General features: G+C 32.1%; 1 protein-coding gene across 1 annotated transcript in view; it reads right to left on the bottom strand.

Annotated features, from left to right (window-relative positions):
- The window catches only part of LOC106637206 (Talin_middle and talin-RS domain-containing protein rhea), a 912483-nt gene that overhangs the window by 191960 nt on the left and 705739 nt on the right, over positions 1-14784 (bottom strand). Inside the window, exon 13 of the mRNA XM_089595075.1 lies at positions 4552-6454. Coding sequence (XP_089451201.1) covers positions 4552-6454 — 1903 coding nt within the window. The remainder of the gene's footprint in view (positions 1-4551; positions 6455-14784) is intronic.

Here is a 14784-nt window from a genome sequence, read left to right as displayed (position 1 = left end):
TACTTTCTGCTCCACAAATTCAATGTTTTTATCAGGAATGGCATGGATGGGCGTTTTGGACAAGGTTTATCTTCAACTGATTGGCATCAAAGCAATGTTCAATTTTGGCAGGCGTCTTGCTTTTTTTCATTAAGAGTTTGATCACAGCTCTATACTCAATTTTATCCATTTTGAATTTTTAATTATTTATCTGACTAACAAATGCTATATATTTGTAATGAAATGAAATGACTTGATATCTTTTATTGTCGGTGGGTAGCTAAAAGTAGTAGTATGTAATGATAGGTTAGTTTTGTGTTTCTGATTAATGTAATGCGGAAACACTGGAAACCTTAGGACCTCACCGTATATGAATACAGTTAAAAAATATATCTAAAGGTATATGAGACCAACAATTGATTCTCGTACTTTGTTTGTGTTTTGATAATTGTTTACAATTTAATTGTTAATTTTTGTGTTAACTTGACAAAAGGCTCTGACAAAAATAATTATACCTGGACTTAAAATTTTAATAGTTTACATTTTTTAAAGACACAGCAATAATTTTCTTTTTAGTGTTATTTTCAACCTGTCTAACAAGGTTAATTCTATGGATTCTAGATTAAGTGAGGATTATACTTGTAATACAAGAAAGAACCTAGTAAACCTTAGTGCAAAGAGTTATTCAAGTATCAAATAAGAATGCAAAGTTTAATGTATTTGTAAAGTTCTATAATAAGATTTTAGTCACATTTTTTAAGGCTTAAATGACAAAACTAGGCTTCTGTGTACTTTCTCGTCGTACTGTCAGATGTAATGACTATTTTTCTATTACTGTACAAGAACTTGGAGTTGTCTCTGGTAATTCACCCATTCTTATACGAATAATTTATCAAGGTCCATCCTTCCCAAAATTTTTGAGATCTTGGTGGTTTCTTAGTAGTGTTCCTATATGTATATTGACCATAAAAAAGTGTATTCAACAATTTTTAATCAAGATATAACTTACAGAACCTTTTTTTGTATAGAAAATTGTAAACATTATTGCTTTTTTTTGTATTCTTCGAATCACCAGACAGTACGGCCGCTTCGCCCTTTCAGATAATGTTGGAAGGTCTTAGATTACCTTTAACACTTTTTTAATTAACTAGTATATTTGGATTTACTTAAATTTAAATTAAAGGTCTACTTTAATATGCTAATGTTAATAATATAACTACTTAATAACGATTTCCTCGTAATTTTAGAAAATTTATTAAAGAAAGTTAATTGAATATTTTGTGGTTATACTGCGAGACAGTTTTAATAGTACTACGATTTTTTTATCTACATAATAAATGAAAAACTTCAAAATTTAGTGGAGTTCTTCATAACTTAACGGCCATGTGGTACAGTCCAGAAATATCTATTTTTGTAGGTATACAATAGTAACATAGCAAACATGAAACCTTAAACAGTGCTGAATATAAAAAGCTTATCTAACTCTTTTAGGTTCAAGCTTGAATTTAAAAAAGTTACAAGAAGTACTCTCATACAAATTTAGTTATTCCTTACTAATACTGATAGTACAATGATAAAGCTTGTTAAACGATACATAACGTTATTATAATAAAAAAAATTTTGAATATAAGTGTGTAACATCGCACGTCATGTATTTTGTATTTATTACTTTGAAGCACATAGTTTCGTTCTTGAAGTATAAAAAGCAAATGCTCAGCGATCTTCAAATATCGAGCTGCATACTTGCTCCACCAATCGCATAACGTAAAACTTACTTCTTTTGTAACAAGCTACCACCACAAAACTTTAATTCTGTGTGCATCCTCCAAACAATCTTATAATTTACTCATCTTACAATATTAATTTATCTAGGAATGAGAACAATCAACAATTTTAATATTCCTGACTGCGCATATCTATTAAAAATATCATACATAATTTCAACAGCAACTTATACCTAACTTAAAATTCAAGAGATCAGTGGTCTTTACCAGCGATTTCTCTATAATTATTGCACCACGGCTGCACTTATGCCAATCGAGAGTGATAAGGTTAAGCTATGATTCATCGTTTGGATCTCCAATCGAATGTGTCCTCCTCAAATGCTGCAGTATAATAACTCCTTATACATACCAATATTTGCCTTTCCTCTTTCATTAAGTGCTCTTAAGTAACTATACAGTTTAGAGAGAAATTTCAGTTGCGTATTTTAAGTGCCTGTAAGACTTAATTTGGTTATCAAGCTGCATATTACAAGCGTGCACTTCAAGCATACGTAAGACTTATGTTGACGACTAAGCTGTGTGAAAAGAAAATCAAGCAAATCAGGCCACTGTAGACAAACCTAAAAAGTGAATCAAAAAGGAATAAGAAGAAAAGGGCTGTTGACTTTGATTCTGACGTTGAAAGCAGCCTAATTATAATTATTACTACGAGTACTTTCGAGAAGAATTATAATCATCGTTGTGGTTAAACTTGTCAAATCTTGAGACTGTATGCACGCAAGCAGCAGCTAACTAGCCATTAAAAAAGAAAGTTAAGTGAAAAAAGCTATAAATTGTTGAGTTAAGAAAAACTTGGAATTGTTAAAACACTATAAATAAAAACTTTTAAATTTATTAGTCATATGGTTTGTAAGAATAAATTAGTTCTAGCTTTAACAAATTTATTGAATGATTAGGTATGACGTAATTCGGTAGTTCATTAAATTTATTATTTCAATTCAAATTTTCCAAGATTCTAGATTACATAGATAGAAATAAAATTTTAGCTTTAATAAATAAGTTAAATACTTAGCAAAGATAAGTAGATAACAAATGGCCAGGACCTTTACAAGGACGTGAGATGAAGAGACGAATACAACACGCTACTACTGCATTATACATAAGACAGAAATTCTAACCGTAGGTGAACATCAGCTTGGTGGATGACTCATTAACACCATATTATACATTACGGTGTTTGTTGAACGTGCCGTTCTGCTCCCAATTGTTTCCATGATTTCTTGAGGTTTTGTGCATAAGCACACGATCAGTAAGAGCTAATTTAGGAGTGAGAATAAAAACTCCAAAGTCAGGTGTTAGTTTGAGCAACGTTTCGTTGGTCTTAACGCCAACCTCATCAGGCTCAGTCTATATCGTTAAGACGATCGTTACAGACTGATCGTGTGCTTATGCACAAAACCTCAAGAAACCATATTATACATACTATTTAGTGAAGCTTTACACGACAACGCTGAGTTAATAACTTGAAAGAAAAGTACACTGTAAGTAAGAGCAAATAGGGTCTTTTGGCCAACGATTGGCTTCTGATGAACAAACATCAAATTTATTTGTTTGTTATACTAATCTATAAGCTACGTCCTTTTCTTAGAAGTTTGAACGTAATAGTTGCTTTGAAAAAAAAAAAAATAGATAGTAGTAAAAAATATTGATCGTGAAGAGTTAAAGACATTACAGGATGTCAGCAAACTGAAGGATTCCTGAGGACTGTAATGGAAACTTTATACATGTTGAAAATCATCGGATAACGTAATGATACATTTGTAATATCTTCTATTATATGAGAGTTATCAAAAGGGATAGGCAGTCATAGAAAATTTAACCCCAGATTCATTTTTTGTAAATAATTCTTTTAAGCATAAAATATCTTGTGATATATTGTTCTTCAACAATACTGGTTGTTAAAGCTTGATAAGACTTTTATGTAATAGCTGTCTATTTATCGCATTATAATTAGTAAAGAAAGCCTTTTTTAACTCAGATTGGGTGTCTCTAAATATAAAAGGCATTAGTAAGGTTATGATTAGCTCAAAAAAATGTTCAAATGGTAAGTAAAGTTAATTAATGCAACAGATCCTTTTATTGAATTTTTCTAAATGCTAAGGATTACTTGTGACAGTTACTGTTCTCTAAAAATAGCAGTATATGGGATAGATAATCAAGTTGTCCTAGAGAAACTGTGTGACAGGGGCTCATAGTGAAAACTCATTTACTTGGGAAAAAAGAAGTATAATAAAAGAAAAAAGTAAGAGAGAGAATAAATATCCAAGCCCTTATCATGCGTGTGCACGAAAACTAAAAGAATACAAAAATACTACAGTAACATTTATACTTTCTCACAATGACATGAAAAATCAACAAATAGTATTTTGCAATGTCATTTAACTACATTTAATTTATTCAATGTGTTTTAACCTTATATTAATACTGAAACCTTAATAAACGTGATTTTACAAGATCTTTACATATTCACAGGAACTTTAGGAGAGTGTACAATATACATTATAAAGTTTACAGTTACTAAAAAAAAAAAAATTTTAAAAGACTGAGGGATTTCGTAACTATTAATAAAATTTGTTTCTTTGATTCGTTGCTAACAAAAAATTTAAGTCAACACGTGAAAATGTTTGTTGGGACCCGTATACTTCTTTTATCAAATTCTTCACTTTGCATTTTAAAAAACAGTATAGATCACATTATATTTGCTACGGACGTAAAAATATAAGATTGAAAATAGAAATTTTTAATTTTCATAAAGATAAGTTATAAGATTATTTACGAATACTCTTACGATTTCAAGTGCCATGCGTGATATATCTTTTGCAGCTTCTATAATGCGCGCTTGGTAAGTAACAAAAGAATCAAATGAATCTTGTGAAGTTAAGACATTTTCTTGTAATTGTCTAATAGCCCGAAATATGAGATCGGTTAAATCTGTAACTGTGCCATTGGATATAGATATATTTTCAAAAGTACTTTGTAATTCTTGAAGAGATTCCTTAGTTGAATGTACGCTTTCGTCCAACTCTGCGTGGAGGTTGGTTGCTTTAGGATTTCCCCCACACTCTTTAGTTACAAATATAAGCTGAAGTGTGCATTCAAGTACTGTTTTAGTCTGATCCAACAGAAAAATTTGTTGTTTTGATTTCATCAAATGAGAAATCATTCCTATTCCACTATCTACTAGTGGGTCAAAGAACGAAATGATTTGCAATACCACTTGACCAACATTTTCTGCCTCATATTTAGCAACATTTTGTAAAAATCTGATTCTTTCCCGTAACTCATAAATAGTTTTGTTCATTTGCTCTATAAATCCTTGAAAAGAATTCTTATTTTGTGAAACTAACGTTTGTGAAAGTATCTTTAAAGATGCTGTATCAAGGTCCTGTAATTTTTGTGTTAATTTTGTGATAGCCAAATCACATTCTTTCTGCCCAGGTGCCTTCTCACGCATCGAAGAAACTAGAGCTTTAATAGAATCGCTGACACTTTTACTGTGATTGGCTAATAACTGCCATGTGGGTGGATCTTTACATTTAACAGAAAGACTTTTTGCAGTAAGTATCATAGCACATGAGCTTGAAATTATAGATTTACCAGCTTCAATTATAGGTTCTTGAGTACCTTCAGCTGCAGTCGATATTTTATCTGGTTGACTACTGAATTCTGAAGAGCTAGCATAAGTTAAAAGGTTATGCACAGCTTCTAGTAATGGTTTTGTTGCTTTTATACACTCTACCTGATTTACATCGGAAAAGTTTGCATCCAAAACTTTTATTTCTCTTACCAAAGAAGCTGTTGAGTTAGCAACGTCCTTAGCTGACTGAACAAAATGTCGTTTAGCGATTGGATTATTAGTCTTGCTTGAAGCTAAGCGGCATGCATTACATAGAGCACTTGTATGTTTAGCAATTGATGTAGCAGCAGCTAGAATTTGTTGTTGAGACACCGCTGGATTACATATTACATTACAACTTAAATGAATTGATTCCACTGCTCTTGAAAAATGCTTTTGATCTATTAATCCAGGTTTTGCGGAAAGGGATAATGGATCACTCACTCCAGCTAGATACGAGGCTTGAGCAGCTGCTTCAATCAAGCCACAAATGGAATATGAAACTTCTTTAATAGCTTTGGAAAATAGGTCATGCTCAGACTTCTTAGCATGATTAGCGATACCAGTCATACCATCACCTAAGCTTTTACTTTTTTCCATTACAATATTTAAACATTTAAAGTAAGAACAATCTGATATTGGTTCACATGAATTTTCAAGTAGAGGGATCATTGATTGGATACTTCTTACAGAGTTATCACACTCAATTTGTCCTGGAGTCTCTGATATGCAATCATTAATTAAACAATTAATAGCGTCAGTCAAGGAGCGACCAACCAAAGAAAGTTGATTTTTTCTATTGGGAACAACGGGCTCTACTGCAATAGATTTAATAGTCAATAGTAGATTTATAGCACTAGTACTAACTGTTTTAAGAGAAGCAATAATTCTTAAACGAGTATCGTTTGTTGTTTGTCCTGCTAAATCTACTCCTGTACCAATCAACGAACAAAAAGTGGACATGAATCTTTCTAATGTAGTTGACAGTTGAATTGGAAAGCGAATCGACGATAAAACACATGATGAAGCATTATTAAGATCATCAGCAGCAGCAGCTAAATTATTCTGCAGTTCACTGTAAGAAAAAATGTGCATTATTAAGCAATCAATTTAAGCTGTATAGTATACTAAAATTATTTCTATGATTGCCGAAATAAATTACAAACAAAAATATGATGATGAGTGTAGCATCTATAATAGTAATTATGACAAAATAGATTAAAAAGCTTACTTTGTAATTTTAATAGTAAACTAGAAATAAATGTAAGGTTGAAGATGTAATTATAACTTACAGTAAATGACAAACAGTTAGAAGAATAATATTTTAAAAAATAACAGGATCTAAGCATGAAAATGATTAATAAGGAAAAATAATCTTATTTACAAGCATTGTTCTTAGAAGGTAAAAAAGGTTACAAAATAACGTGGGAGTAACTTTCACTAACACCAATAAGTTTCTGCAACACCACTATAATAAGCTTTTTAAATTTTTAACAAAAATCTAATCTTACAAACATCAGTTAAACTATATGCAAGTTTTTTCTGGCAGCTCACAATTATGTTTTCATTTTTATGTATTTTTAAGTAAAAAGTAATGAATAATTATTAATTTGATTTACGTAGCATTCAGTTATATAAAATGATTAATTTTGACTTTGAATATGCATCAAAGAGGTGGACTTTCGTAAAAAAAAAAAAACAAGTACGATCTAACAAATACCTATTCAGTAAAAGGACATATTTAGTATCTCAAAGAATGTGCATAAGAGTTACAAAAAAAAAAAAAAACTAGTTCCGTAACGTCTGTTTCTGAACCTTAGTCAGACTTATTTTATAATTCTTTTTTTCTTCGGGCAATATGACAAAATTTTTTTGATGAATACTTATATGATAACAACTAATACTGCCAACTATAGACGAGTAACGACTACTTTTTATTCTGCTAACCAGGTGGGAATTAACTCCAACAGCAAAGGATTATTAACCATTTCTACTTTCTAAAATATTTTTGATTAATGATGACAATTTGTCCTAAGCTTAACAATAAATAAACATTTTTATTTTCCTTAAGTAAGAATTTTATTCAATAACTATTCTGTTGCTATAGATTTCTATATAATACGTTTATTACAAAGGGCTACTTACAGCATTATAGTGATGAAGTAAGCAAAAAAGATGGTAATAGTAATTATAGTCTTTACAGTTACAAAGTGTAAAGACTATAATTACTATTACCATTTTTGGTGCAGTATATATAATATCATAGTGCAGTGCTGGAATCGTAACGTTAATTCTGAGCAGAAAAAAGTATTTATACATTGGTCCATTGTTCTAGAGTACCTCATAGACACCTACCTAAATTTAGTATGTGTGATATAACGAATTAAGTATCCACGTATAACTAATACTAAAAAGGTACCCTGATTAATGATCATCAGCGCAGTTTAAATAAGTTTTGTCAGCATCCTACTGAATAAAACTTTCTACTATCTTTATTATAAAACGACATGCTTGTATACACAATGAGTCAACTAAACAATAGTTTTTTTATTACATCGTAAACGTGTTCTTACATCTACTAAAATAAGATAATTAAAAGACAGCTTTTACATAATTTCGTTCTAATATCTTTTAAATTTTGGGTTCTAATTAGATCATCCTAACATCATAAGCTTATAGATGGACAAACTTTGAATTAACAATTCTAAGGTTTTTGAGATGTTTTTCTAGTAAATACCAATTTTGATTTACGTAAAAAGTCTTCATCAAATTCAAAGTTGTCAGTGAAAGAAGTTTGTTAAACGGTCATTTATAGAAGTTGAGCATAGTTTTTAATAATTGCAGTAAATATAAAGACTGGCTTTGTTATATTAACGCAACTACTTACGGTACTAGGTATTGAAGTAAAAAAGCTTTATCATCACTGTTGTACAGCTGCAAGTGCATGTATTATAACTGTAGGAACACGTATCTTAATGCACCACAACTCTTTGACAATTTATTTAGCGTAATCACTTAATCGTAGAGTCTACATTTGGAACTGTGGTAGTCGTGTTAAAACCTTGATGGTCAGTGAAGAAGTTTGCATAATCCTTCAGTTTTTAGTTATAATGAAATTTTTTAGAATCCAACCACAGACACTCATAGTCTTTTTTAGGCTTACAAAAAGTCGTTAAATGTATTAGTGGAGATTTTTAATAATTTTTTTTCATAGTTTGAAAAGTTACAGCTTTTCTCTAAAGATTAAGATCTGTACCCAGTCAATTTGAATTACAAACGCAGCGTTTAGTTAAGTGGTTATATGATCAGAAAAAATTGAGCCTTTAGATTTTTGATTAGGAATCGTCTGATCTAGTCATATGTGTATGCAAAACTACAGAAGATTGTCCAAGGTCAAGAATTGCTCAAAAGTATTGAGCTTAAATAAACTGATGAAGCGTCAACCTTGCAATGTCAAAACTTGTTGGGGAAGTGTCCTGTTGGGATATTTGATTGGAAAACTCATAAAGCTAAATCGGCTTTTTTTCACACAAAGACGAGGACACAAAGATTTACCAATACCAGTTTTCATGTACACAAGATTTTACAGAATTCAGCTTGATCGATATCTAATGCTATATGCAAGATGACAACATATCTTGCATGAAGAACAAATTGAGAAAAGTGCTAGGCATGTGGTGATACGGCAACTGACTCATACATTGGTGTCTGTTCTTTCCTGTTTTTGGAAGAGCAGCTCTCTCATAGTGTGCCACTACTCCTCTATGTAGTAAGGGAGCTACTGCTTTACTTGTAAAGCAGCACTGTAGCTCTGTATGGAGTAATAGCTGTACTTGGTACGTGAAACAAAGGCCCTCTTACCGACTAAGAGAGCTGGTCACTTTGAAAAGTCAATGGGAGTACTATCCGCTTATAAAAAAGTTATAGCAACAACACCACCTTTTACTGACAGTGCTATGGAAACCAATGAGACGTTAGTTTTTCACTTTGAGTTGTACAAGCAGCTGAGTTATTTGTTGTGTTCATCACTAATAGCTTTTTAAGGCAAATATATTTGTATACCGAATTAAAAAAGGTGTTTTTTGCAGCTGTTACAACGCCAGTATGTATAATAAGTCTGAACTACAAATCTTAAAGATAATCTTACTAATATACAAAGCAAAATCTCTAAAACCGTTGTAATCGCTAATTGCAAAAACTACTCAACCGGTCTTGTTTAAATTTTGCATACTAATTCTTGACACTTCGTAGATGGTTTTATTATAGCTTTTATTATGCAAGAATCAATAATAATGGCAATAAATAAGCTTGAATTTTTGTAAAAATACACTAGCTTTTCACTTCAGTTCAGTAGGATACACTAGATGGCATGGAAGTAAAATCGAAGAGAGTTGCAATAGAATTAAGGCAATATGGTTACTATATTCTCAAACAAAGAACTGATCTCCACAGTCGATCTTTGGCAGTGCATGAAGCATAGAGTTAGAAGTCATGTAGCTGGGTATGCTGGCTACCGACGACGCTTTTCTTTGCTGGACAAGTGACCTACGTCTAATTGTACCCAGAACCACCAGGATTAACAAGTGGAACTAATGAGAAAATAATACAAACAATAACTTCTCCAGCGAATTACGAGGAAAACTGTTTGTCCAGAGCACAACCTGCACCAACTCCTCAGTTTCGTGGCCTTTCACCATCCGGCCTGCTGCTGTCAGAGAATTTTTTTCTACAAATGCAAGCCAGAGAAGATAGCCCTCAGGAATACGGGCAGCCACAACGGCCTCCTTCTCAGTGGTCATCCCAACTTCATACTCACGAAGCAGGTATTCTCCAGGCCCACTTTTCTTGCTAACAATGAGCGGTTGATTATCCAGGGAATGACCCGAAGACGAGATATTCTTTGGTCAGTGGCTTACCTCCCTCTAGTATGGTCTCCATACACAGAGACTTTAAGGGTGAAAATCAAATTACCCACAGCCAGCTCTTTATAATCAAGAATAATAATAAGGAACAGCTGGAAGTTTCGCCGCTGACCCTTTCAGAGCCATTATGAGTATTTACGTTCTCTACTTAACCATCAATTTTATTAGATTTTTTTAGGGCCACTTTAAGTTAAACTACTTTTCCAACAAATACAATCAAACTATCATTTCTGGCAACGATTCGTCGACTAAAACATTATATAAAGCTGGCCACTATTAAACAAAGTCAGTTATTCACTGAAAAATGATACAAGTGAAGTTGGACATCGCAAGGCTGGAAACCCCGGAGACTGACTATCCTATACAACCCATTTGACTCTAAGTAGGTAACCAGGAATCACCGACCCTTCCCTGGTTTGCGCTGGGCAAACTTAACAGCAATAAAGAAAAAGTAAACCTTAGCAAACGGGATAGTCTCCAACGCGTAATCGTCACGAACTAATCTCTTTACCTTAGATCACCAAAACAACTAAGTCTGCAAAAAAAGGTGCTTTAGTACCAGGAGTTATAGTTTTTCTTCCGATCAGTGTGATGCTACAATAATAGGCCAAAAAATATCACCTTGAGGTATAGAGGCAATCACGTTTGCTGTAAACTTTAGTCAGTAAAGATTCTACTTTAGCAGCCGATCCTTTTCAGGGTCATCAGATGTCAAACTACCTTGCCAACAAATATACTACAACCCAATAAAAATGAAAAAAAAGCATTAGGGCAAGTATCATGAACCAATCTCCTCACCTTATATCACCAACGCAACTGAGTCTGCAAAAAAAGAAGGTATTTTTCATATCAATGTCTTTGGCGTAAAACCAGGAGACGTTAGGAAAGAACCGTTCAACTAGCTTCAATGCTTTAAACGTTGTAATTTTTCTCCCGATTAGTCTGGTGCTACAATAACAGGCCCGAGAAGATCACCCTGAGGTATAGAGGCAGTGACCATGCTGGAAAGTTCAGTGACAAAAGAGTTTACTTAAGAAGCTAACTGGTCCTTTGAGGGCCATCAAACGTCAAACAACCTTGCCAAGAAATACATTAAAACTTAACTAAGTTGACAAGAGAAAGAGAGAAAGCTTTTAGGGCTGAAAAAAGTCCCAACCATGACAAAAGTCGGACGAAGGAAATTGGAAAATAAATTTTAAATGCATATAATGTATACAACTTTATGCGTCAAGAAACTGCCACAGAACATTTATTGAAATTAGAGTAGCAGCTTAAAAATCAATAAAGAGAGAATTTACTTAGCTATAGTCAGCTTTATATTACAACCCTTACAGTAATCTCTTAAATCTTTCAAATATGTAAATAAGTAGAATATTTATTTGTAGTTTTGTGGCTATAAGAAATATAGAGATTAAGCTTCAGGACTTAGTTGCTTTGGTAATAAAGTTGTGAGATAAGAGAAAAAAGTTTTTTAATTATATGTTTTTGGGAGTTTTAAGTTTTGACACCTTTAAAAAATAGCCTTTTTTGTAGATTATTCAGGAGAGGCTGCAAATGAACAGACCTTCATGGCCGACGATTATTTTATCGCATAAAAAATGCACGGTTCTTTTCAGCAAAATTATATTTTTTTCACTTTTTACAACTTATTATTGGACCAAATAAACTGTATGGATTCTGGAAAAATGTCTTTTTAGTAAGAAAATATTTTTGTCACAGAAGTCTTGGAAATAGATGTAAAAAATTTTTAACTGAAAACGTCTTACATTACATCTCAACACACTATGGTGCTCCATTTATTGGAGTTTCAGGTGAACTCGAGAGTGGAGGCTAGTATAGGAAAATTAATATTATTGCATATCCGTTAAAAATATCTTCAAATATTCTAGTTACATGTATAATTCCATTATTTGCAATAACCTGCATCTTACGCAAAGGTTGCCTAAAACAGGGGTTATATTATGTGTATAAGTAAACCAGTCATTGAAAAAGTATTTTTGGTAGTAGTCTATAACTTAACAGGCTCAGCAGTATAATAACTCTTAGGCCCTACGATCGCCTACTAAAAACCTTAAATAAGTTGCAACAATTATTTGTTTCCACACACAGCTAGAGATATAAGTTATTTATTAATTTGACTTATATCCATACTAAAATTATTTAGTTGTACTCTGATACGCCAACAATTGAGCCATTATCAGATACAATAGAAAAGATTCCCAACTTAAGTGCATTATTACAAGTGGTTGAAAAAAATAGCAGAAAATTGAACGGAAAAATAACTGATAAAAAAGCGTCAAAGAAATACAATTTAAATGCAGATATCTCAAGTGGTATTTGTAGAATCTTTTTTTTTTTGAGTGCTAATGGTCACACGTTATTTCTGACTTCTTTATATTCATACATAAAGTTTTTTGTTGAACATAAATTGAAAAAAAATAACTTATTCTATTTGTTAAACCTACCTACAAATCTTCGTAGAAGGATTACTCTTGGGATGCTTGCTCGCCTCGAAATTGTGGATTATATGAGGTGAAAAGATATTATAGTTTTGCATTAAATAGTAAAAAAAACTAATTAATTACTCGTAAAGAAAGTTTTGCAGCAATTTAATCGATTAGTTAATTGTGTATATATTTATGTTACTTTTCATTATCCATAATTCTTCAAACATAGGCAGGCTCACACTCATAAAGTATCAACAAGAAATAACAATTGCTTTCACCATTAGACAACGATTTTTATATTCCATACCAAAGTTTTAAAGAAACAAAGTAAGTCGTTGGTGCTAGTGGATGCTTATATAGTTCTACAAACAGATGAGAGACAAAATGCGTGAGGCTGAAATGATAAATTTTATTACTTAATTGAACGAAGAAGTTGTTCAAGAAAAATTTTCCAAATCAGGTTAATAGTCATATAATTATTTTTGTTTGTATTTTCTTCTTAACATTCATCATTTCTCTTACTGTTTTAGATCTTGTCTACTTTATGATGTAATGTAACAACTCTCTACATTGTTAATTTACTTACTTATCACTTCCTCAAAGGACTCTGCAGCAACTTAATGTACTTTTGGTTCTCCGCAAAATTACATGAAACTAATATATGTTGTAAATTATGATCTTCTGAGCAGAAGTTTTTACAAGTACAAGTCCTGAAAATAGACATTTTCTGAGTAAATGTTTATTCAAGTCACTGATCCTACAAAGGTAAGTTTGACTGGTGATGCAGTACAGTTAATGGATGTAGCTCCTTCAATATACAGGGCTATGATCGATAAGGGTTATGTTGAGTGAATCTACCGTTCTTGACTATCAAAAGCGCAATACAATATTATTGTAGCTCAACCAGTAGTAGCATAGCTCATTATTGTCTTATATGAGAAATTAAAATCCTTTAGAACAAGGAAGAGTTTATCGTATAATGAACCGATAAAAAGGAGTTTTAATATTTTTTTTTTTTATATGCCAGCCTAAAGAACTTAATCAGGGTCATTATTATGAATTGTCCTAATTATTTTTATACAAATAAATAAGCTGACCCTACTTCTTAACATACAATTTTTTTAACGACTGTCAACATTATTAATACAAGCAAAATCTACTTTGTAAGTTATTATAACTACATGAATCGTTCACTGATAATAGTTGCCTTATTTAATATACTAATTATTTTATTTGCGCTATTGCTAACAGGTACAGTCAGCTTGCATCTCAACTCCACCACCACTTCTTCGTCCTGTTTTTAAAAACCTACTACTTGAAGATCCTGCGTTATCCTGATCTTCTTCTTATGGCAATGATAACTGATTATGATTAACATTAACCAACATTGTTAAGATTCATTAGAGTTAAAACTAAATTGTAATAAAAAACCATATCATAAAACTTTATGTGAAATCCACAAACTACTCTTACTTATTTTTTTTGTAAATAATTAAATTTCATTTTCTTAACTGTTGTAAGAGATACTGTAAGCATGCCAATTGTTGCATAAAGCAGCATAATTATGTAATGCCTTGTATCAGCTATGTTTCGCCTAAAAGTCAGAGGGAAAAAACCTTATTCGCCAGACATTAGGTCAAATATCTGGCCAGAGTTTTAACCAGACATTTCTTCAAACGGGCACCACTAATTGGTTTCTTTTAAATTAAAGTTTATCAAACCAAGGTTATATAGTACCATCGACCCCCTCATTCTTGATCTCAAAAAATGATGAGCGGGACACTATTTTCTTACAAGGTTTTGGGCCCCAAATGTGAGTGCAAATTGCAGACTTTAATGGGGAAATATGGTTGCGATACAAGTGACCAAAGATTGACAACATTCTCAAGTTTTTGACGTGTTTCCACATTACGTCGTATAAAGTCAGTGTTTGCTAAGTGAGGGCCTAGGGTATGAGAGTAAAAGTCAACACTGGATGAGAATGATCTTGAACTCTGGCTCTCATGATTAGAGGGAAAAAATTGTTATTATTGTCA

The sequence above is a fragment of the Copidosoma floridanum genome, unplaced genomic scaffold (assembly GCF_036245765.1).
Source record: "Copidosoma floridanum isolate Cflo_tuat_1 unplaced genomic scaffold, Cflo_Japanese_pri ptg000024l, whole genome shotgun sequence".
Lineage (NCBI taxonomy): Eukaryota > Metazoa > Arthropoda > Insecta > Hymenoptera > Encyrtidae > Copidosoma > Copidosoma floridanum.
The sequence above is the reverse complement of the archived record's forward strand: the minus strand, read 5'-3'. Positions and strand labels throughout refer to the sequence as shown.